The sequence below is a fragment of the Anopheles arabiensis genome, chromosome 3 (genome assembly GCF_016920715.1).
Source record: "Anopheles arabiensis isolate DONGOLA chromosome 3, AaraD3, whole genome shotgun sequence".
NCBI classification, from domain to species: domain Eukaryota; kingdom Metazoa; phylum Arthropoda; class Insecta; order Diptera; family Culicidae; genus Anopheles; species Anopheles arabiensis.
In genome coordinates, this window is record NC_053518.1 from 60280583 (window position 1) to 60302481 (window position 21899).

General features: G+C 42.0%; 1 protein-coding gene and 2 non-coding genes across 3 annotated transcripts in view; 1 reads left to right on the forward strand and 2 right to left on the reverse strand.

Moving 5' to 3' along the window:
• LOC120903353 (Krueppel-like factor luna) overlaps nucleotides 1–21899 on the reverse strand; it is a 136534-nt gene that overhangs the window by 47270 nt on the left and 67365 nt on the right. Inside the window, exon 3 of the mRNA XM_040312745.1 lies at nucleotides 1120–1180. Within this exon, the coding sequence (XP_040168679.1) occupies nucleotides 1120–1180 (61 nt within the window). The remainder of the gene's footprint in view (nucleotides 1–1119; nucleotides 1181–21899) is intronic.
• On the forward strand, nucleotides 13192–13385 carry LOC120905277. Its single transcript, XR_005739910.1, has one exon. It is a non-coding gene; the product is annotated as a U2 spliceosomal RNA (small nuclear RNA).
• On the reverse strand, nucleotides 15862–16055 carry LOC120905276. The gene has a single exon (XR_005739909.1). It is a non-coding gene; the product is annotated as a U2 spliceosomal RNA (small nuclear RNA).

Here is a 21899-nt window from a genome sequence, read left to right on the forward strand (position 1 = left end):
CGACTGTTATAAGGTTCTGCCGCAGACCGTTTGGAAGGGATGCTAAAAATAGAACACAAAAGCGACGAAGGGAAAAGTGCGTAGCATGAGAGCATGCGCACTCGCAGCATCGGTGTTTGGTGTGTGCGTGAATGAGATGGAAGACCATTTTTATACATCGCTAGAACTCGGTTGAAGTTAGCGTGGTATATAATAGCAAACAGCATGCAGAGGTTACTCGGAGGTGTGTGTCTTCGTATGTGATGGCACGATAACTGAACATTGATCGCCAAAAACAGTTTAGTTTGCAGATCTGTCCAGTGGCATGCGTCACAACTCTAATGGTAGTCTTTCTTCTGTGTCATCGGTGATCTCTCGCTGCACGGCGACGGGCCGTACGCACGATTGATGTCATCTGTGACACGAGATTCTACCGCCATACGAAATTAGTTGAAATTGTAATTATACAAGTTAGCTTAGCTTCGGATTAAAATTACATTGTTCAGAACGCTTCCATATCACTCGGGCACTGCCGAGCAGTTGGCCCATTCTTTTTGCAATCCATCACATTGCGCTTTTTTATTATATCTATCTGTTTTACATAAACATTGCATTTAAAATACGTTTTAGAAAGCAGTGTAGTTATACAGATTTCTATTTAAACCATTATTTAGCAAGGAAATAAACATATAAATATTTGTTGATCTGGCCGTGTATTCGTAGTTAATAGAATACAAAAAAGATAAATTGGCGCTTTTCCAATTGATTAGCCTTATTAGCCACTGATTGACTCAGTGTATGGATTTAACACAATAACTAACAATCTGTAACTTTTGAATTGTAAATAATCATATTCCACCAATTGATGAGCAATGCAAGGGAAGATTTAAAAGGCTTCTATGAATTTAATGAGCTTTTTTATTGTTTGTAAAGAGGATTCCATGTTTTCTACAAACATAAACATTATATGTGAACAAATTTAAAGATTTAGTTGGTACAATTGACGCTTTCTTAATCGACAACTTAATTGATGGAAAAAAAGGTTAAGAAAAATTGTGCATGACTCTTAAGAGTCGTAGGGAAAGAGACAAACAGACAAAAACGTGACCAGGCGAATGTGAATCGTGCGTGCAGACTTACCTTTTGGCGGGGAGCGAACGCTGAGATCGACGGGCTCTAGCTGGACTGGTGGGCCCTCTGCCTGTTGGGGGGAGAAAAGGTGGTAGTTTAGACAACGTTTGCATTGCATTAATTGTACTGAACAGGGTCGCGTGAATTTGCATCCACGGAATAGGCGTGTGAATTAACATGATGTTTTTAATACGAATTTGTGCAATTGTCTTCCCCGCAAATCAATCATTGCATTTTCTAGATGCATATTGACACACCCAGTTGACGAGTTCTCAGACACTGCTCTTGCCCTGCTTACAGATTCCTTCGTCTCATATTCCAGACGCAACGTTGACTTGAAGTTCACCTCAACCGTTCGCAACGGTTCGTAACGGTGCGTGGGAACAACCCAATTATCGAGCACTTTTCCATCGCGACCCTATCTCGCGTTCCACAAAAATCTTGTCGTTTTCAGACTGTTCGTGCTGTCTGGGGGCCCACGAAACGGACCTCAGAATCGATCGATGGTCTGACGGTAAGCGGGAGGCTTAGCTAAACACACATATATGTGTGGACCACCGTTACAGGTCCCATGGATTGGCGGGGTGAAGTGAACACTAATCTAGGGAAGGAGGAAAACTGGATACATCGCGGCTCCCGGGTCGTAACCGTTCGTACAGTTCGCTCAGTTCATCCTCTCTCTGTACAGCGCGGGGTAGAAGGGTTTAGCTGAGACCCACGGGGGCTCAAGTTCGTCACATCGGGGGGATTTTTTTTCTTTTTCGAGTTCTTTACATTCTGGTTCACACGAACTGAGGCGGCGCTAAGTGAGTCGGGGCCAGGCCTGACGCAGGATCCGGACCTACCCCATCATCGCGTGAGGACGCACAGAAAGCTTCCACATTGGGTGATGTGCAAGTAGCAAAAGTAACCTTTTCTCAAGACGACAACACATAGGGATGTGCTCTTATGAGCTACTTTTTAGCCCACACCCCACCACGCCCCAGTGATCTGGCAGAAATGATTCTCCGCCCCACACTTTGGACGGCATTTCGAGCTCACCGTGTAGGGCGTTGTATGATGCCACGATCCTCTCAAATGCTCTTACTTTAGGCCAGCAGAGAATGACGCCGTACAATAAATGGTCCCATGATCAAGCTTCCGCCTTCGATTCCGCCTTCCCTTTTTAGACGGTGCGCAAGCATGCGACTCCGTCACGGCATCCGTGTGGAGAACATCTTCCAAAATGTGTTTGTGTGTAGAAAACGAATCTTGTGCAACTCCTCGCAGCACTGTTCCATGGCGCTCGTTCGTCACCTCCATCCGCATCGCAACCACCATTACCGATCGCTTGGAAAAGGGTTTGATCTAGTTCTAGCCCACCACCGATCAACCAGTCTGCCCGGGGTGTAGAGAATGGTGAACTTGCAAGCCAGCCTTGTGCCCTTTCAAAAAGTCCCTCCCCGTTACGCTCCCCGGATCCGGGTTGAGTTCGGGCGTTTTTTGTGTTGTAGTGCTCCCAATCTTTTGAATGACGTCGCTCGTCGGAGAGAAGATCACCCCCCTCCTCCACCGCCACCATTACCACCACCGTTGCATACTACCGTTGAGTTTGAACTTAAATCGCATTTTAGCATCTATTACATAAAGAAAAAAGAACAAAGCCGCAGTGTCTACTAATAATAATAATAATAACGGTTGGCGAAAAAGGATGGCGCGGCACGAAGATCGAACGAATGCGAGGGTGCGATCCGTTTTGGGCTGCCTGGGTGTAGCACGGCGCAATGGGACCAGGGGGGGTCATGTGCTGGGAGGGGAATTGAAATATCGTGTTGGACGAGCGTGGGAGAATTATTTACCGGCTCATTTATGAGCTCATGCCCAGCATCTCCACCCCGAAGACGCGGGCGCCCGGAATCATGCGATCATGCGCTTCACGGTGGATGCTTCTTCCACGATCGATCTTTTTCACGCTTCATGCTTCTCTTTCCACTGCGCGCTTGTTTGCGGCTGTGTCTCTGTGGCTCTCTTTTTGCCATCTACGCTGAAGCGCACCTTTTGCGACGCTCCAAAACCCGAGCATCGCGCGCAGTGGAAAGTCGAACCCCGCGTGTGCCCGGGTAGTACTGTTTGTTTAGGAGCCGTGCATCCTTCCTCTTGCTTGTCTGCCATGACATCCCGCCTTTGCCGTACCACCGGCTTGCAGTTTGCATCGATGCACTTTTCGATTGCAATCGCTGAATGCAACGACGGGCGTGATCGAATGTACAGCTGATTGCATTTGTTCGGAGGAGGAATCGGTTCGGTAGGGGTAGAGGTGAATTTTAGGATGCATGTGCAATCGCACTCGGCTGAGGCGTTGGCCCGCTGGGAAGTTGCATCGATTGTGTGCGTGTGTGAGTGTGTGTGTATGTGTTGGTATGTATTTGCCCATTTGTGAGATAATGAAGGGAACATGAGTTTGGTTTGATGAGCCCATTCTACTATTTTGTCCGTGTTGCTAGTGGAGTCTGGAGTTTTCTTTTCTTTTAGAAAGGCACAACATTTGGATGGAGAATCGCGATGCGCGATTCATTAGTGATTGTGGGTATGGTACAAGCGTATCGGCAGAAAAGGTCGAAGGGCATTTGGAAATCGGTTGCGCATCCTGTTGTTCGGTATCGATCAGGTTTGTTGTGTTTTTGTTACTGTGGGAAAATTTGGTTTGTCGAGAGAATGTGAACAATATCATTTTGAAAGGAAATCGTCACAATAATACTTGGAGAATATGCTATGAAATAATAAAAAGCTTTATTTTCTAACAGCGAATGTATCGTCATAGACTCAACTGAAGAAATGTGTTAGTATTAAATTGTTGTACAACTTTAGCTACTCTTTCTGTAACAAATGAATATCACTTTTACGAACTTCGCGAGTAACTGTCCACTCTCCCGGATGAAGTATGTTAATTGCTTGAGTCGCCGTGCAACATAAGACAGTGTCCCTAAGTGTAGGAAGCTTACGATTAGTCCCCTCGGGCAGATGCGCTACCGAGGAACTGTAAACGTAGAGAGAGAAAGAGAAAAAAAGAGAGACTGTTTTCTCCAAAACAGTCTGCAAACCTCGTGCCATAAAGAAAACATTTGAATCCCCCACTCAAGTGCGCTAGATGGTCCGGTACGGTTCATCATTAGCCGTGACTTTTACTACAGTTTGTACGGCCGCCAGGTTTACGCCGAAGATGGGGCTCACGTGTGCAAAAGTGTGCGCGAGTGGCCGCCGTGGACCACCCAGCCAGGAGTCTGAGATATAAAGGGAGCGCACCTTTCTTGGCGGTAGGGTTTGGTTTCATATTGTGCTTTGGCAGGGGTGGTTTCTTTTCAAATCCATTGTGATGTGAACCGGTGTTCGATATCTGCACAAAGATATGCATACATCTTTACCCCAAAAAGGAAACGGTCTGCGCTGAAGCTCGCACAAAACCGCCAGCTCTTTTGCTAGCAGTGCTTTGAATCCGTTCATAGGAGACACCGATTCAAAGTGGGAAAAAACGCCACTGAATGGCCAAGGCGCAGCGGTTGTGATAAAATTGGCTGGCATTTGTTTTTGGTGGACAAAATGATATACATAAGAAGACCATGCCATGGGCCATGTGCGTTAGGTTTGGCGCCGTTTTCGACAGGGGCTAGACAAGAGACAGCAAATGGATATGCCTGAATGGTTGCCATCGCGGGTTTTGGTTGGTGAGACTAGAGTAGTATTTTATCTTCTCTTGACAACATGATGACACAATTGGGACGATAAGTGGCACGCTTAACACAAATGAAATGAAACTGAATCTTTTTTTTTGTCCACGATGGGTAGAATTGATCGAAAAATGTGTTTGTATGATTGTTTTCTCGGTATTGTGATATAACATTTCTCCTTCGTTTATTCGTTATTGACTGTATTGAAATATCATATGATAATTATGATCATTTTTGATCTCAAAATCAGCCGACACATGATCAAAACAAAGAACTTTTCACCGATAAAATAACGAGCAAGTCATATATCAACAGTAACGCTTTATATGAGAGATTGTTAAAAAAAGTGATTTGAGCTTATAATTTATTTCCCATCCCAGCATATTGCAAAATTCAACTAAACTACACTTTTCTTGCTATGCCAACGTTCTTCATTCATCGCCGTTGGCACGTCGAATTAAGATCATGTAGAACCGTAGCAGGAAGTGCCCCAGTCGCTCGTCGCGCTGTCCAAGGGAACATTGTTTGCTGCTAAATTGTTTGTCCGTAAATTACGCGGCTACTTAAACAGCGTGTTCAAGGAGCTGATTGTCTACAAACTGCATGCTTGGTGTAGCTAAGTGCAATGCCGCCGCATAGTGCGAGCGTCCATTGAAGTGATCACAGCACTGCTGGTAACGGGCCAACCTGGGCGGTCATTTCCATGCACATTTACACCGATCTACCCAACGGGTAGGCAAGGTAAAAGAATCGAAATGGAGCCGGCACCTAATGAGGCACCTCTGTCATTGCCGTAAATTATGCCCCGTCACCCAACCCAACGCAGTCGAAGTCGACGAGGAGCGTTCGAGTAGTTTGATGGTGATGGTTGCATTCACAATGTACAGTATGAGGAGAAAAGTTGATTTTAGTACCTCTACAGTACTCTCTCTCTCTTTCTCTGTCCTTCTCTTCTTCGTGCATATATCTTTTTTTAAAGCGACCTAATCCATCATACGCGGCAAACGGTTAATCACGGTGCGCGCAACATACTTTTACCCTCGCGGAAACGCCACCAGGTAGAATTGGGGGAAATTGGCGGTGGGACTGGTGCGGTGTCAAGTGATGCCGACCTGCCTGTCATAAACGATAATGCACCCTCTTGCTGCTTCGTACGGTCCCGGTGTGATATCTTTTCCGGGGTGAGTAATGCACACTAGCCCAGGCACCAATTATATCTAGCCGAGAATTCCCTCCCAAACGATGTCAGATGCGGGCTTGCGCACAGACACACACACATACAATCAGCATAGTTAGCGGGAAGGCCACGACATTGAAGGCGAGGGCCCATGACTGACTGACAGGTTCATATGGTTCTGAGTTAGCGTCTGTAGATCGTACCACCAGCATATATTTGGTCTTTCCCAATCGTTAACGTTTAGAACGGGTAAAGTCTTGTACGGGTGTAGAGTGAGCCACTGCATGTTTAGGTAAGCGTTTGTGTCAAACGTGAATTAGAGCGGTTTGGAGAAGTGTTGTCAGGAAATAGCAACAGAGCAGAGAAAAAATTAACACTTTGTTGTGCAAGTTGATCGGTAATAACGAATAGAAACAATTAATTACTATTCTACAATAAATGATTATTCTACTTCTGGTAGCACATTTATTGTATTATATTAGCGTATCGTTACTCATGTATGCGCATATGGTTAACGTCATTTCCAAAAGATAACCCCCTGGTGTCAATAAGGAAGTGTCCGTTGTTTAATTCATTGTTGATGATTTACACCTAACTGAGCCACCAGTCGAGATTAGATCGAACGGGAATGGGTTTAGGATTGAAAGAAGTTCATTGTTTCCCTATTGCAATGCTGCAGCCATGAACACCGTTCTACCGCTCAAGATCTTTCGAAACCGAGACTGATTTAATTCCGATGGGTGCCGTAGCCTAACTTTGGGAGTTGGCACTAATTCTGCCACCGCAGAGCTCGAAAGCCTCAACGAGTGATCTAAGCGATGCCCGGTATCGCTTACCGCTAATCTGCTGAAAGCGTCGGATTATGTGTACGTCGGTGTAAGTAAGCTCTCGCAAACACACTTGCGTCATGCGGAATACGTTTTGGAAATGGTACGAGTACCTCGGGGAACCTAGCGTGCACTAAAGCGGTACTGTGTGTCCAGAAGCCGGTAACCGTGAGCTCGCCGTGGAGAGCGCGCCTACCGTACGGTGTGTGACTCTCCTTCCGAATGTAGACGTCGGAATTAGCCCACCAGCTACCATGGGCGAGGTGAAGGCGAAAAACCGATCAAGATCAGGAACTGTACAGCGTGTGGCGATTGCGATCGCCGTATGTGTTTGACAGCTGGTTTCACTTGTCGCTGCTATAAATCTCTGCGACCATTCAGCGGACCATTAATCTTGTTCTTTATGGTGTGCTGTGTGGAAGTGGATGGTGAAGTAGTAGTAGTGGTATTAGTAGCAGTAAGGGACGGGGTTATGCAGACTTAGAGTTCCGCCGCTGCGGTCCAGCAGGCGCCCAGACAAGGTAGACCGCCGGGCTATCTGTATCTCGAGTAAGGGTCGAGCGACTTTATAATAGAAGTCACCTGCTCCTGTTCCAAGGGACATGATCCAGAATCAAATTTGCTAGCCTGCAGGCAAAGTGCAAAGATTCCGCGGGATAGTTAGGAAGAACCGAATGAACCAGGCGAAGGCACCACAATGTTCTGCAACGAGTTAATAAGCGTACCGGTAACGCAAGCCGTACCGGTTCGAAGAAATAAAACCACGCATGCCAGCCTGTCCAATGCCCGACGGGGTCGTTTTTGTGTATCTGTCGTGCGATAGTTTATGATAATTAATAGCGTAGCCCGGTGGGAGCTCACCTTGCCGATCCACCTCCGTTGGCTACAGCTACCAAGAAGGGGGCCAAGAAGGGCACCAAACTACAATACCGGTAATCGATTGATTTTAATTACAACCTCTCCCTATCGTACCTCCCTGTCTGGCCGTGTTTGCACGATACAGCCCCCTAGATTAGAACGGCTCCCGGGTCAGATAAGCCGTACCCTACTGCTCGCTCGCGACTGTCCCCCGTGCCGAGGTGTTGAACAGCCCTTAACAGCGAGCGCGGCCTTCCATCGGCTTGTCCGGGCGCAACAAGTTGTCGCTTTGGTGACCGAGGTTTACTTTTCTTATCCCCGGGAGATAGATATAGAATGTCAAACAAATCACTTGACATTCGGCGATTGGGAGCGTTAGGAATGGGTCTGCCGCGTTACGGCATCGGGCAAGGTGGCTGGTGGGATTTGCATTTCGAACGGCCTTACGCCGTTCGCTTACACTACGCGGGAGTGTCATGGGACGGTCAAGTGTAATCGAGTTTATCGTGTCGTGGCTTTCGACCGTTTCGTAGTATTTTTATATCGGGACTGACCTTGCGATAGGTTAGCGATGGATCTTGCAATCGGACAGGTTTCGTAGCTGCGGCTTTGTTTAGCAATGCGGCACTATCAGCTTGTTGTGATACTTTATCCCGACATCATGTTGTTGCGTTGGTCTTAGGAACGTTTCAGTTCAAATCTTCACGCGTCTGACTGTATGTATTTCGATGTGCTGCTGTACTATCTTTGACAATCACAGGCAAGCGATAGCGATGTATGAGATATCGAAATTGGCGTCGGAAGTAACATTTCTTCAGATTTATTTATGACCTTTTTTCGTTTCTTTCAATACGTTCTACCAACAAGCGTGCTACAGAAAGGTCAAGAAATCAGAGCTTACCTATGCGCGCTATCCACAAACAACCACGGCATGGATTTCATTCACAACCCCGTTCAGGATACCGTTCTTGGATATAAGTTGTATCTTACAACTGCCAATAATTTATGCACTGCGAAAACCGAACCACCATAGAGGTCCTATAAAGATTGGGTTGGGTCTGCGCGTGTGTTTATGGTTCCGCTTTCGATAGCGGATCAACCGTCCGCCAATCCCATATGGACACGGTAGGTAGGCCCGTTAAGGTGCGGATGTAGCCCATTTCGCTGATGCAAATGGTTGGCTCTTTTTGGCTTTAGTCATGGTAGCTTTTGCATTTGCCTTTCGGACGTGCTCCCAATTGAGCAGCTCGATGACATTATTATGGACGCCACGGGTTATAGCGTACCATCAGACCCACCCTAAGAGTGGAACATGAACAGGCCGATCGGGTGTGCGGAAAGATTGCTTTCAACTCCCGAGTGCTACACCCCGATCGGTTGTCAAGGTCTTCCGCTCAGCATTGAAAGACCTTGCCTGGAAACAGCCTTCCACGTATAAAGTATCGGTCATCAGATACTGACACTCAAAGATTTACGGTTAATCGCGGGCTACCTTTTGTGGCAGCTCGTCGGGACACGAGCACCGGAGAAGGTGTATAATGTTTCGATTTTATTTTTAGCACATTCATTTGCAAATGTATATGATAATCAGGACATTTCCAAAATGTGAAGAATTGCCCTAGCTTGGCGAAAGCTTCTAGCTCACTTTCCCGCCACGACGATAAATGGCGGTTTCGGAATGAAATTTAAAACATCCGTAAGCACGACTAGGTTTTTGGCGACTAACTGAGAAATTATTCACTTGTCATCTTTGGATCGTTTCTTTCGTGTTCAGGGAGGAGTCTGGATAGCGTATAATTTATTACAATGTATCAGCAAAGTTTATATAAAATATTGCTTGAGTAATGAAGATATCTATTGACTAAACAATACAATAAAACCAAACAAAGATTTATAACATTCAAAAGGGGAAAAGAATAAAAGAACACTAGCTGCTCGAAATGCATCACAAACGCATGAAATTTAAAATATGTAAAAACTTTAACCTCCTATATAATGAGATTATTTTTGTAAAACATTTACAAATTAAATTTAATCACATAATAATTAAATAACTTATCCTCGGTGATTGTGATCTATGATATTTGTTAAAGGCCAGGCTAATGTTGAAGCATGTTAATGTTTGTCGATTTCTAAAAGGGTAAGTTACTGTTGATTTGTGTGAACAGTGGTAAAAATTAAAAAAAATAGTACATAGTCTTTACTCTCAAATGGGATAGTTACAGAAGCTGCCATATTCATTGACGTTGTATTAACAATCATTGCTAGTAGAGAAGCTCATAGGGAATAACATAGAAACGTGTAAAAACACTCAACATGTCAACGACCACTACTAGTTCTTGTGTAAACTGAATCAATGCCAGGAAAGGGTAGGTTTAGGATTAAATTAGGTTTAAATTGAATTAAAGTGATCATTTCCCCACTTTTCCAATCACACAAGCCATTTTCATATTGATGAAAGCTCGATACGTCGGGTGTTTGTTGAACAATGTATCCATGGAATCAAATAGTGGAAGCAGTTGTGATTCGATTGATTATTAGATTGATTTCCATGGCTTAGATCAGGAGTCGGTGAATTTGTCAAGATCTGAGCCGAATAAATGTTATTTTTCTGGGCTAGTATCCTTAATGGAGCATTTTTTCTGTTATATTTAGAGATTTTTAAAACAAACGAACGTAGTGAATATCTCACCGAACACAAGTTGTTTTAATTTCTGGTTATAGCCAATCTGTTTCGCGGGTCGTATTAGGCCCATAATCCGGACTTTGTCGATCCCTAATTTTGAAGAAGACAACGTGTCTAGAGACAGAATATCTAATGGATATTTATATTTCGCCAGATGTTGATAACCAATTCATCTGACGACCAGTTTGCATAACCAGAACTTGATATCATTCGATAATGTGTAGGTATTATCATAAAACCGTACGATATGGGATAGTAATTGTCTAACTATATCAGCTTGATTTAATTTATATACCGCCAATTTTATTTAATAATTTTCATTGAATATTCCCTTTTGTTTGGGGAATAAGCCATATACTAACAATAAAATAACGTAAGAAAAATAGTAAAGAAAAAACTTAATACACTGATCAAAATATTTCTTTTGGTAAAAAAATAATAATGTCAATACAACTGGCTTAGGTCATTCCAAACATAAAATGGTAGAAATTAAATATCTACACATTAAGTATAAATGTCCTTGCCGAACATTCCTGCCTTGACAACAGTTATAAATCAATTCCAAAACATATTTATTAAATGTTTTAAGCAAGCACATTAAGTTGTTTAACACATTTTAAGTATATTTTCATAGTTTCTCTTTAGCAATTAGGTAAAGTCATACAATCTGTATAAGAAAAGTAATATTAAGGTATATAAGAAGGTATTTTAAGATACAAATAAATAAATAAATAATCGAGGGCAACATTATTTCGCGAATTTGTATCTTTGTTTGAATTATGTTTAATATTATAGTAATAATATTATAATAAGTATATTTAAAACTAAGTATACTTTCCTTTGTTCTACGTCACTCATTTAAAAAAGGTGGGAATCATTACAATGACGTTTGAAACCATTGCTACGTTTTCAGTAATTGTAAAATCATTCATAGCTCAAAACTTTTCACCATCTAAACGGGAGGAAAAACAGTTTCATTTCAGCGAACTACTAATGCTAACTCAAGAATCAATCAACTGTCATCAATGATAATTGGTAAAATAGCGTAAGGAAAAGTGAGCGATTCGCGAAGGTCGAAGCACAAAATTGCGCCCCATAACATGAAGACGAGCGAAGAATAACGCAGATAACGCCTCTGTTTGCTAACTTGGTATCAACGTTTTTCTCCCACCCATGCCTTATTCGATAGTTAGTATGGGTTGGCTTGTGGAAGTTACGATAAAACCTGATTGGGAGTTTCACTTGGGTTTTCCCTGCGTAGATAAGAGGGGAAATGTTAAATGCTGATGACAATAGGAGGTTTTGATGGGGTTGGGATAGTGTTTTTTTGTTGGCTAGTAAGGTTCGTGGCGTTCGTGGACGATTGTTTCCAGATCGCTGGCGAGAAGATCCATGTCCACGCTACCCCTTGCCGCTTGGAAACCCACTTTCTTGGCGCACATTGAGAGTTTGTTAGCTCAAGCGGGTGGTTGATGTCGGGCGGGCGAAGGTGCGTTTAGAGAGTCATCGCAAGCCTTACTCATTAGCGGAGCCGGTTTATGGGTTTTGGCAATAAATTAAACAAATAAAAAATCGAGCGAATCTCTCAGGCGAGGAAAAGATCGGTCTGTGTAGGGTAGGAAACGATCAAACAGTAAATTCAACCCCGCTAAAACACAACCCGAACGACCTCTATCTTACTGTGCTGAGAGTGATGTGGGTCGGAGATGGCTGTCGGTTGCTCTTCTTTAGCCTTTTTCGTCTCCTTTACAAGCAGAGAAGGTCGATGGGTGGTGCGAAGAATGTGCCCGTTTTTTTTTAAGGCAGCCAGGGGCAGATTCACGTTTTTGGACATCTTCCCGCAAAGCGACGGACTAGAGGGAGTCGTTGTGCGAAAAGAAGTCGAGGTCAATCGGTTGACTCTTGACACCAGTCCGTGTCGCCTTGGGCATAAGAAGTCAATCTGCGACTAGTATCGTTCGCACTGTTACCAAGGAAGAAGATGACAACATACTATGAAACCTGATTTGATAGAACCTTCCGTACGCTTCCCAGTTTGAGAAGAAGAAGGGTCAAATACATATGAGCTAAACGTGAATTTTGTGAAGAATTTAGCAAATTTTGTTTTCATTTTGCATTCGCATGGCATGGCATAGTAGATGTGTTTGCTGAGTACAGGTGGCATAAGGTTAAGGTTTACTGTGTTTGATTCTTTTTTTTTTTGCTACAAAGCGCAATCGATAGCGTTTCGGTTCGCACCGTCGTTTCGGGTGCCATTTGGACTTGCAAATGTTTTATGGTGATTTTATGGCTCAACATTTTGCACCCGTTGCTAAATGTAAAAGTTTTAATGGGAATGGAAAAGCGAAATGTTTGTTTATTTTTTGCATAGTTTTTAATAAACGTTTGAATAATATAAATACAAATGTTGCACATAGGATTACTAGTAAATCTTATATTAAAAAAATGATTTTAAAGGATTGTATTATTTTTCTTTTGTTTTCTCGTTTAAACTATGGATCAAAAGAATTATTCTTCGTTGTATCTAATAAAATTTGATTCAAAAATTGATGGATAGTAAAAACTAATTATAAGTCAGTACAAAAAACAGTTGTTTCACGAAAAGAATTCCTATCATAATAATTTTTAATCGTTATGAACGAGCGTGAAAGCATGCGTACAACCAAACTTCCCCTACACGAACCGTAATCCGACCGGCTGGCGTGGCGAAGGAACGGAGGAGGAACGAAACCGAAAGCAGAGCATAACATATTAGAAGGTTTTCGTTAGACATCGCTAGGGCAGCATGGGTGCGTAGAGTGCGGTGAAGTAGAAATCGTTTGTGCAGGTATCGCTTCTCGGCCTAAAGGCTAAGATCAAAGTGTAGTATCTGTTCTTATCAGCTTAACATCTGATAGCTCTCCCATAGGGAGACAACATATGTTAAACTGATTTTTGGAAAGAGGCGGATCGTACGGGGCTTGCTCCACATCCGCCACGGGTTGGCCCGGTATTGCAGTACCGCCGGGATCGGCTCAATTAATCTCAGTAATTACTATATGTCTAAGAAGTTAGGGATTATTAATCCTTAAAGATAAATGTCAATCATACATGGTAGATATGATTAATTTACATCACATTGCTTAATTCGATAATCAGCATGTACGTGAACTATGATCATAAAAGAAATTTAAAGATCATGAAATATAGCAATGTGGGAAAAATTTAACTTGTACATTATGATAATGTGAATAATTGATAAAGATGATTCTTAAATTTATAGCATGTCAACTGCAAAGTACACGTTCGTGTCTCGTGTTACAGTATCAACTCGTACAACTCAGTAACATGCCCGGCATAGGTTCTAGCCTACAATGGATCGTCTCGCCGCAGCAAGAACTTGACTGACGATCCATCTGCGTGGTACCTAAATAAGTATCGAAAGTCCTATATAGGTCGAGAAAGTCTGCATAAGACGTTCACGTTAAATAGAAGAAGAATATATTGAAAAAGATATCCTTTTTATGTTGTTTTCTTTTTTTGTGTAACTATCCTGAATCTAAAATTTCAAAAAAAAAATATGAAGAATTATTTATTGGAAAAGAAACACATGTATATTTTTTTTTGTTGCAAGAACACTTTCGGACGCGTCTGCATACCAATACCGGATATAAAATCATTCTGAAATTATTTTAAATAATTTTTATGGGCACCTGCTTTCACAGTATAAGATTAAAAAAAACGGTACGACTGTATTGCCAAATGTGTAACAAATGATTCCTTAACATTTTCATAGACATGTGGTCTCTTAGAACAAATAAAGATCTCGTTTACAAAAGTTTTTGGAACATTTATAAGGTTTCACATACGCTGTAGCCGTTAGAAGAAATTAGACTGCGAACATATTTTGAATATTTCAATTGTGTAAATAATATCTTTACATTCAAATAAATTGCATGGTAGATCATTAGGTATTTGATCATTAAAATAGAAGAGGTTTTTGATTTTTGTGAGTAAGTGGTTGGGTTTAGCGCGTTGATAGCGTTGTTAACGAGTGAATAAAAAGCTTTTTATGTGTTTCAGACTTTGGTAATAACATAAATAAACATGTATTCGAATATGCATTCTACTTCGTAAATTGTATTAGTATAGAGTTATGTACAAATCGTGAACGATAAAATTAATCATTTTATCCCGGTTAATCAATCGTTAAGCAGTAGTCATACCATGCCGGTCATGGGTTCAAATCCCGAAGCGACAAAGCCTTCCATACGCAGAACTGACTATCCTATTATTATTTTTATAAACCTATCATATATATGTGACGAATAATCACACATAGAAAACCAAATCATAGAAAACCAAATGATACACAATACATATACTTCCTATACTCTCTGGAAATCTTGAGGGCACTATACAATGGAACCAACCAATGGTTCAACAGAAATCTAATTGACTAGACCCAGACAACCAACTGCCAATCTGATAGAACAATCCTATTTTCATTCCACCAAACACATCACATCATGCTGTTAATGAGTGAATCGCTAAAAAGTAAAAACAAATAAAACGGAACAATGAAGTGTCCGGTGGCCAACGTTATCCGCTAACTGTTGCACGAATAAAGGCGTAACTTGACGGCTTCCGATGGGAGTGTTAAAGATGGGAAACGGGATGTGAACAAGAACAAATTAATCATTCCTGGCAAATTGGTTCGGTGTTTCGTGAGCTAGTTGCAATTCGTTAGTTAATTAAGCGCTCTTTTAGCTGCTGGTTTGAGCATTCATATTACCGTTGAAAATCCAAGTTCCCAACCTCGATGACAGTGGTGGACTGCTGTAGAGGAAATTTGGTCTCATCTATCTAAACGCCTAATTGACTCCATCGCCATTTCTGCACCCAGCCAAACAACCTATCAGGAAATGAAACATGCAGCAATCGCTAGTGTTTGTAGTTTCGTGAGAGAAGAAGTCTTTTGTATACGATGCAAATAGTTTTGAATTTGGTTGTATCAAATATTTTGATAGAGAAGCTGTATGCTAAATAATTTCTACCTAATTTCGTGACATTGCGTAGAATAATCACACAGTGGTGTTTTCTAATCACATAATGCGTCCAAAAAGACAAAATAGTGAAAAAAATCATGACATATTACAAGTACCGGAACATGGACATATTCGTTAAAAGAAATTTAATAGTCAATTCGATCCTATGGTTGACTTTTTATGAAAGTCGACAAAGAGAGCCGTAGATGCAGACTAGGAGAAAGAGAGAGTAGTTTATGATGATCGTATCAAGGCTTCCCGAATGATCGAACTAATCCAATCGAAATAAAATAATTTACCTTTTAAGTCACTCTTTCATCCAGGGCCGAAACAAGCCGCGAAATTATAGGATTTCGATAACTGCATAGTTTTCACACGATGTGCTTACTTGTAGATGAACAAATTCGTTTTAGTTCATTTTAAAGTAAGAATTTATACGCTTACGTATAATATTCGCAATTTTGTTTGAAAGATTAGATGGGCCGATCCCAGCGGTACTGCAATACCGGGCCAACCCGTGGCGGATGTGGAGCAAGCCCCGTACGATCCGCCTCTTTCCAAAAATCAGTTTAACATATGTTGTCTCCCTATGGGAGAGCTATCAGATGTTAAGCTGATAAGAACAGATACTACACTTTGATCTTAGCCTTTAGGCCGAGAAGCGATACCTGCACAAACGATTTCTACTTCACCGCACTCTACGCACCCATGCTGCCCTAGCGATGTCTAACGAAAACCTTCTAATATGTTATGCTCTGCTTTCGGTTTCGTTCCTCCTCCGTTCCTTCGCCACGCCAGCCGGTCGGATTACGGTTCGTGTAGGGGAAGTTTGGTTGTACGCATGCTTTCACGCTCGTTGGCAGTGAGGAGCGCTCTAAGCAATAGAATGGTGATAAGATGCACTGTTATGTGCAAAATAACTCATATGCCGACCCATTACTATAAACCTTAAAATTTCAGCTATGCTTATATCAGATTGTTTTTTTTTGTATTTTAAATAGGTTGACTCGAATTTTGAGTATAAAAAGAAACAATTTTGATGCAAAAAAATTAGTTTTCTCCTGATTTTAGGAGAGAGGGTAACGATATGATGGCTTTAATCAAGTCAATACAGTCTTCTCCATAATTACGCGATACATACGTGTAAATAGCTCGATTTCCTCCAACAATTGCCAAATTTAAAATAAATTGTAGTTTTGCTAACAGATAAACTTTTTTTCATTCATATTTTAAATGAAAAAACGTGATAATATTCGACATACGAGAAAATTTGAATTACGTGAATTTCCCTGGAACGCATTATTCACGTAACTCGGCAAAGACTGTATAACAAATCTCGATTATAATATACTAACATTAACACAAACCTCATAAGCTCTTGCTACGGTGGAATGGTTTGGTCTAGATGGGAATCGATTCCGTTCGGTCTTGTGAGAGACGGTGAGTATGTTAGATACACAACCTGAACATTTTCTATGTTGTTGAGAATATAAATACAAGGATCAACAAGACTGTTTTATTCCATCTCTTCGACAGTAAAACTTACATCCTATAACGCGACCAGTTATGCCCACTTTGAAACCATAAATTATAGCCCTTCGACCTTTAGCGCCTGTACGGATCTACGCCAAATCCGGTTCAATCGGTGCAACAAAACGGAGCACGAGCAATCGGAGCATCTGGGCAGGTTAAGCATTTTACGCCTGATTTAATTAAAAAAAAAGAAGAACTTCTGACTAGCGAACAGAACTGGCACTGTTAAGCTCTTTCCCCTCATCAAGGCCACTCACTAGGTCCAGAACTAAACATTACCGTCCATACCGGGTTTACTAGGGGAGCGGATGCCCAGGCCTAGGACTGCGATCGCAGGTACTGGTGCAACATTTTATTCCCGTCTGGCCAGCCGATGAGCAGATTAATCACCACCGAGCCGTTACAGGTAAGTGCAAGTTTCAATTTCGACGGGCTTTTGCGCGAGACTAGACGCGAGGCTCATAAATCTTATTCATAGTCATACACTCGCAGAAAGGCACCGAATGCCATTGCCAGGGTTAGGGTGAACTGTGTTAGCTGTCCAGTGGGTACGCGCTACCTTTCGTATCAGTGAGCACCTTTCACTTGTACAGCAAGAGTCTTGCTCGTTTGGTTTATTCTGTCGGAGAAGTGAAGGCACTGGAGAAGTATGTTCCTGCTGCCATCAAACATCACAACGCATCTCTCACGGGTTAGTCTCACCGTGGATGAAGCAGTCTCGTGGAGAACGTCTCGTTCCACGATTAGCATCGTTTTAAGTAGGAGGGATAATGTATTTCCTTCATCAGCGAAGCCAAAACGATTGCTTCGAACGGATGCTTCGATGTCTCGAGATCCGGCCCAAGAATCATTCCAAACTTCCTGCTTGTAATGGCGGGAGGGGGGTGGTACGGTTCGTCTCGAAAGCCTGACCTTAGCCGTCATTGTCGATGGTTATTGCTGACGAAATAACGGCGCGGGGATACTCTTCAGCTTTACCCGCACATGAATAATTGAAAAATCGAAGGTCACTAGAAATCGGGTGCGTACGCATCGCCGATAGGCGTACTTGACTCGGTCTCGGGGCCTTTTGGTGTTGGTTAGATGGAGAGGGGAGGTCTTGCCGGCGAATGGCGTGGGAAAAGGCCATTACGCAGACGGCGTGAGTGCTTGCGCACCCGCACCATGCGCGCACAATTACGCACGTCCATTGGAGTTTGGCGGTGCTGAGCAAATTTGGTTACTACCCGCCGGCCCATGGCTAGCGTTCCATGGCTAGACGTTTTGGGCTTTCTAACGCACCGGATCCGGATCGGTTCGAGAGTGTGCCCACCCGTTTGAGATGCGTGCGGAGTGGCCACGATCACGGACAGGGTGCTCTAGATATTAGGCTAGACCTTGCCACTGACGTGAATGTTCTGGCCAGCCAGACTGCCGCACGATAGGTACGCACATACACTTTCCCTGCAGTGCGGTGGCCTTATGCCTCCTAGAATCAGCAACATGTTCGTTAGCAGAAGGTGCGTGTTAAAAATGTAACGAATTTGAAATTGATTGATTTTCGATTCACCTTCCATGTAGGGCACGTGCGGCACGAGCTAGAGCAAGCATGATGGAGGATAGGCATACGGGGGAAGTGGGTAGGACATGAATAGGCCGTTTATAAATCTATGGGGAACTAAGGGCGGGAGTTTTCGACATCGGAGTAAAGTTATGCTGCTAGAAGGCCTGATTCTAACTATTAAAGAGTCTTAGCGTAGTACAAATTCATTATTATACTCAAATCATCATAGTTATTAGACTTTCGTAACATAGCAAAGATTTCCAACCATTGGTTGCAAATCCATAAGATTTTCATCTCTTTTATTAGTGACCGTAGACTACAACAATGTAGGTCAACTGCAACTGCAACAATTCAATAGCAAATTGTAAGATTGTTCACTACAAGATAATATTGTCTAGAGCCTGAATGTCGTCTTACAAGTCTGTTTCGTGCCATGCTTAGAACTCCAGTCAACAATGCTTCAAACACTTTTCTAACTCCTACTGGAAGTGATTTGAAGCGATTATAGTTCACCTAGATGTTGACGGTCGCGGGGGCTTCTATTTGTCGAGACCTGCCCATAGACGGGCAGCAGTGTGTGGCTTCAACTGCGTACGTGCGCTGACAATTCTTGGGTGCGGTCAAGCCCAAAATAGGCTACCGTACCCGTACTGTCGCGGGTACACGATTGATTGGTAACGATTGTTTTTTTGGGAGCTCGCTCAAACAAATTGGACTTCCCTTTTTTGGGAACGAGGGTAACAGAACGTAAGCCTAGCAGCCGGATTTGAATTACCCGTCAGAGGACGATTCTAAGCCATTCCGACCTCTTAGGGGTAGGGCTTTTGCCCTCTTGTACGTTTGCACGCCGATGCAAATAATGATTGATTGGACAATCTGGACTGATGGGCATTATGATCGTTATGACACCGATCATTTCCTGAGTTGGCTGTATTGTTCTATAGCGGATTAGCTCGTTGGAGACACTTGAATATTCACTTGACAAAACCGCAGGTTAAAAGCTTTCATGAGTAAATTAGCCTTCTCGGTGACTAAAGCATGATGCTTCAAATATCACTTACAAAGTGTGTCAAACTGAATGAGCCGTATCGACTGCTTTTATAACCATATTTATGCTTTTGTTGATTGTTAATTGTATCAATTGACAGCCTTGGTTTACAAGCATGCAACACTAATAAACGATAATTTATAACAGTGTGTCCATGCCCATGCTATGCCATGCCCAAGAACCAAACAAGCAAACGAGACTGAAAATCGGATTGGGAATCTAATTTGCAACGTGTTCTTGAGACGTGTGGTTCGATACCATCTCTGCAAGTCGGTAAAAGATAAGCTACAGCAGAGGGTTACCTATTTACATATTTTCGCCGACGATTGTATCCTGTATCAAGGCAAAAAAAAACTCACTTATATTCGTCGGATAGGTGAAATAAACTAAAAAACAGGCAATTCACCCACAAAAGAGAACATAGGGAAAAATGGGTCGTAAAAGTTTGCCTAGAAAAGAACTAAATTCGTATGCCATCAACACATTTCGAAAAGTGGACCAAATTAACAGACTCATCTGCTTCGCTTTGGTCGCGTGTTTTGGATGATACGTTGATGGTATATGGGGCGAGAAGGATCTTGACTGAATGATTTTACGATCTTCGTTTGGCTGCAAAATATTGTGCGTTATTTCGCGTCCATAGTTGGATCTTTTTACGACTGGTAAATGGAAAGAAGGAGTCAGGTGGATGGATTTTTGTGAAGTGTTGGGATTTATGATAATTTTAACTGTTTTGTGTTACTGGGCGGGCTAGTTCGATTCGATTGGAAGACAAATAGATTGAAGGATTAAAATCCGAAGATTTTATCAGCATGGCGTATATTTTATTTAAAAAAATACGATTATGATTTAACTATTCAAAGAGTATTCTTAAAATTCATAAAATTTCAAAATTTTATCAATACTCAGCAATGGCAAAAAGCAAAACTGTCATTGTTGCATAAGCTGATATTTTGTGAAAACTGTTTTCAAAATGAACAATTGGATTTTTTTAAATTGATCTTCGGTGTTTTCATTGATTTTCACCTACTCTTTGGCCAATCGCCATCGACGATGCTTCGTAAAGCTTAAACTCGGGTTACAGCTCTAGTAAAATTGAACGTGAAATTCGGTGTGTGTGTTTACTATATTTCATTAAATATTAATCAGGATATTCAGATAACAAATATTAATCAGACGTTTTGTTCACCAAAAGAAAATAAATCCAATTTCCCAACTATTTAGACTAAAAAATACATCGAACAGAAACATAAAACATTTTAAAATAATATAATAAATGCATTTCCTTGTGATTCCCCGCTTTGTTCACGGTAAAAAATAATGGTTAGCGGTGAATCACCAGGAAATGCATTTAATTCATCGTTGCAATATGTTTTACAGTCTAAATAGTTAAGGAATACAATAACTTTGAGGCGGTTTCGTAGTACAGTCGTCAACTCGTACGACTTAACAAAATGCCCGTCATGGGTTCAATCCCCAAATAGACCGTGCCGCCATACGTAGGACTGACTATCCTGCTATGGGGGGAATCAATTAGTCACTGAAAGCCAAGCCCACAAGTGGGTAGAGGCAGGCCTTAACCGACATCGGTTGTTGAGCCAAAGAAGAAGAAGAAGAAGAAGAAGAAGAAGAATATCTTTACTCCTGGTGTGCGATAAGCCATTTTCTGATAAATATTAATTGAAATGTAGCTAAAAAAACAAAACATCACGTTCACTTTCACGCAAGCTCTATTTCAACATTAACGAATGTAATTTATTTACGATTGTTTGTTTAACTTTATTTTTCTCCAATACATTTTACTTCAACATCCTAAAACGTTTTGCAGTAGTAATGCAAAGCGAACAAAAGTGTTGAATACTTGGAACATAATATATTGTAGCCCTGGGATTCGATAATGTGACCCGAAAAAGAGTTGTTCCGGTTAATAAAAGATTCGCTGGTGAAATTAATTTGACACATCTGGAATGGAATACTGTGCCGCTTTCAACATTCACCATGAATCCAATTAGAAAACAAGTTTTGTTGTTTTTTTCAATCCATTTTCAAATCAATAATTATACAACAAATTACCGAAAAGCCCAGTAAAAAAAGGCAATGCCTTGGAACAGGTCACTTTCGCTTTCGGGGTCACTTTTTCCTTGCCCGAAATGGTGTCCGAAACGCTTTTACCTAAACACTCGCATTGGATCGTTGCTGCCCGAAGGCTTGGCTTTTCATTGTACACCTTCATTTACAGCCGCCTTACATTTGCGCGTAACTTATGGGAAGCATCGTACCCAAGGATTTGAAATCGAACGTACACCCGCACTTAACGGAGGGTCGGGGAGAAAAAAAACAACACGTTTTGATCACCACACGTCCAACGACAATGACGAACGGGTAA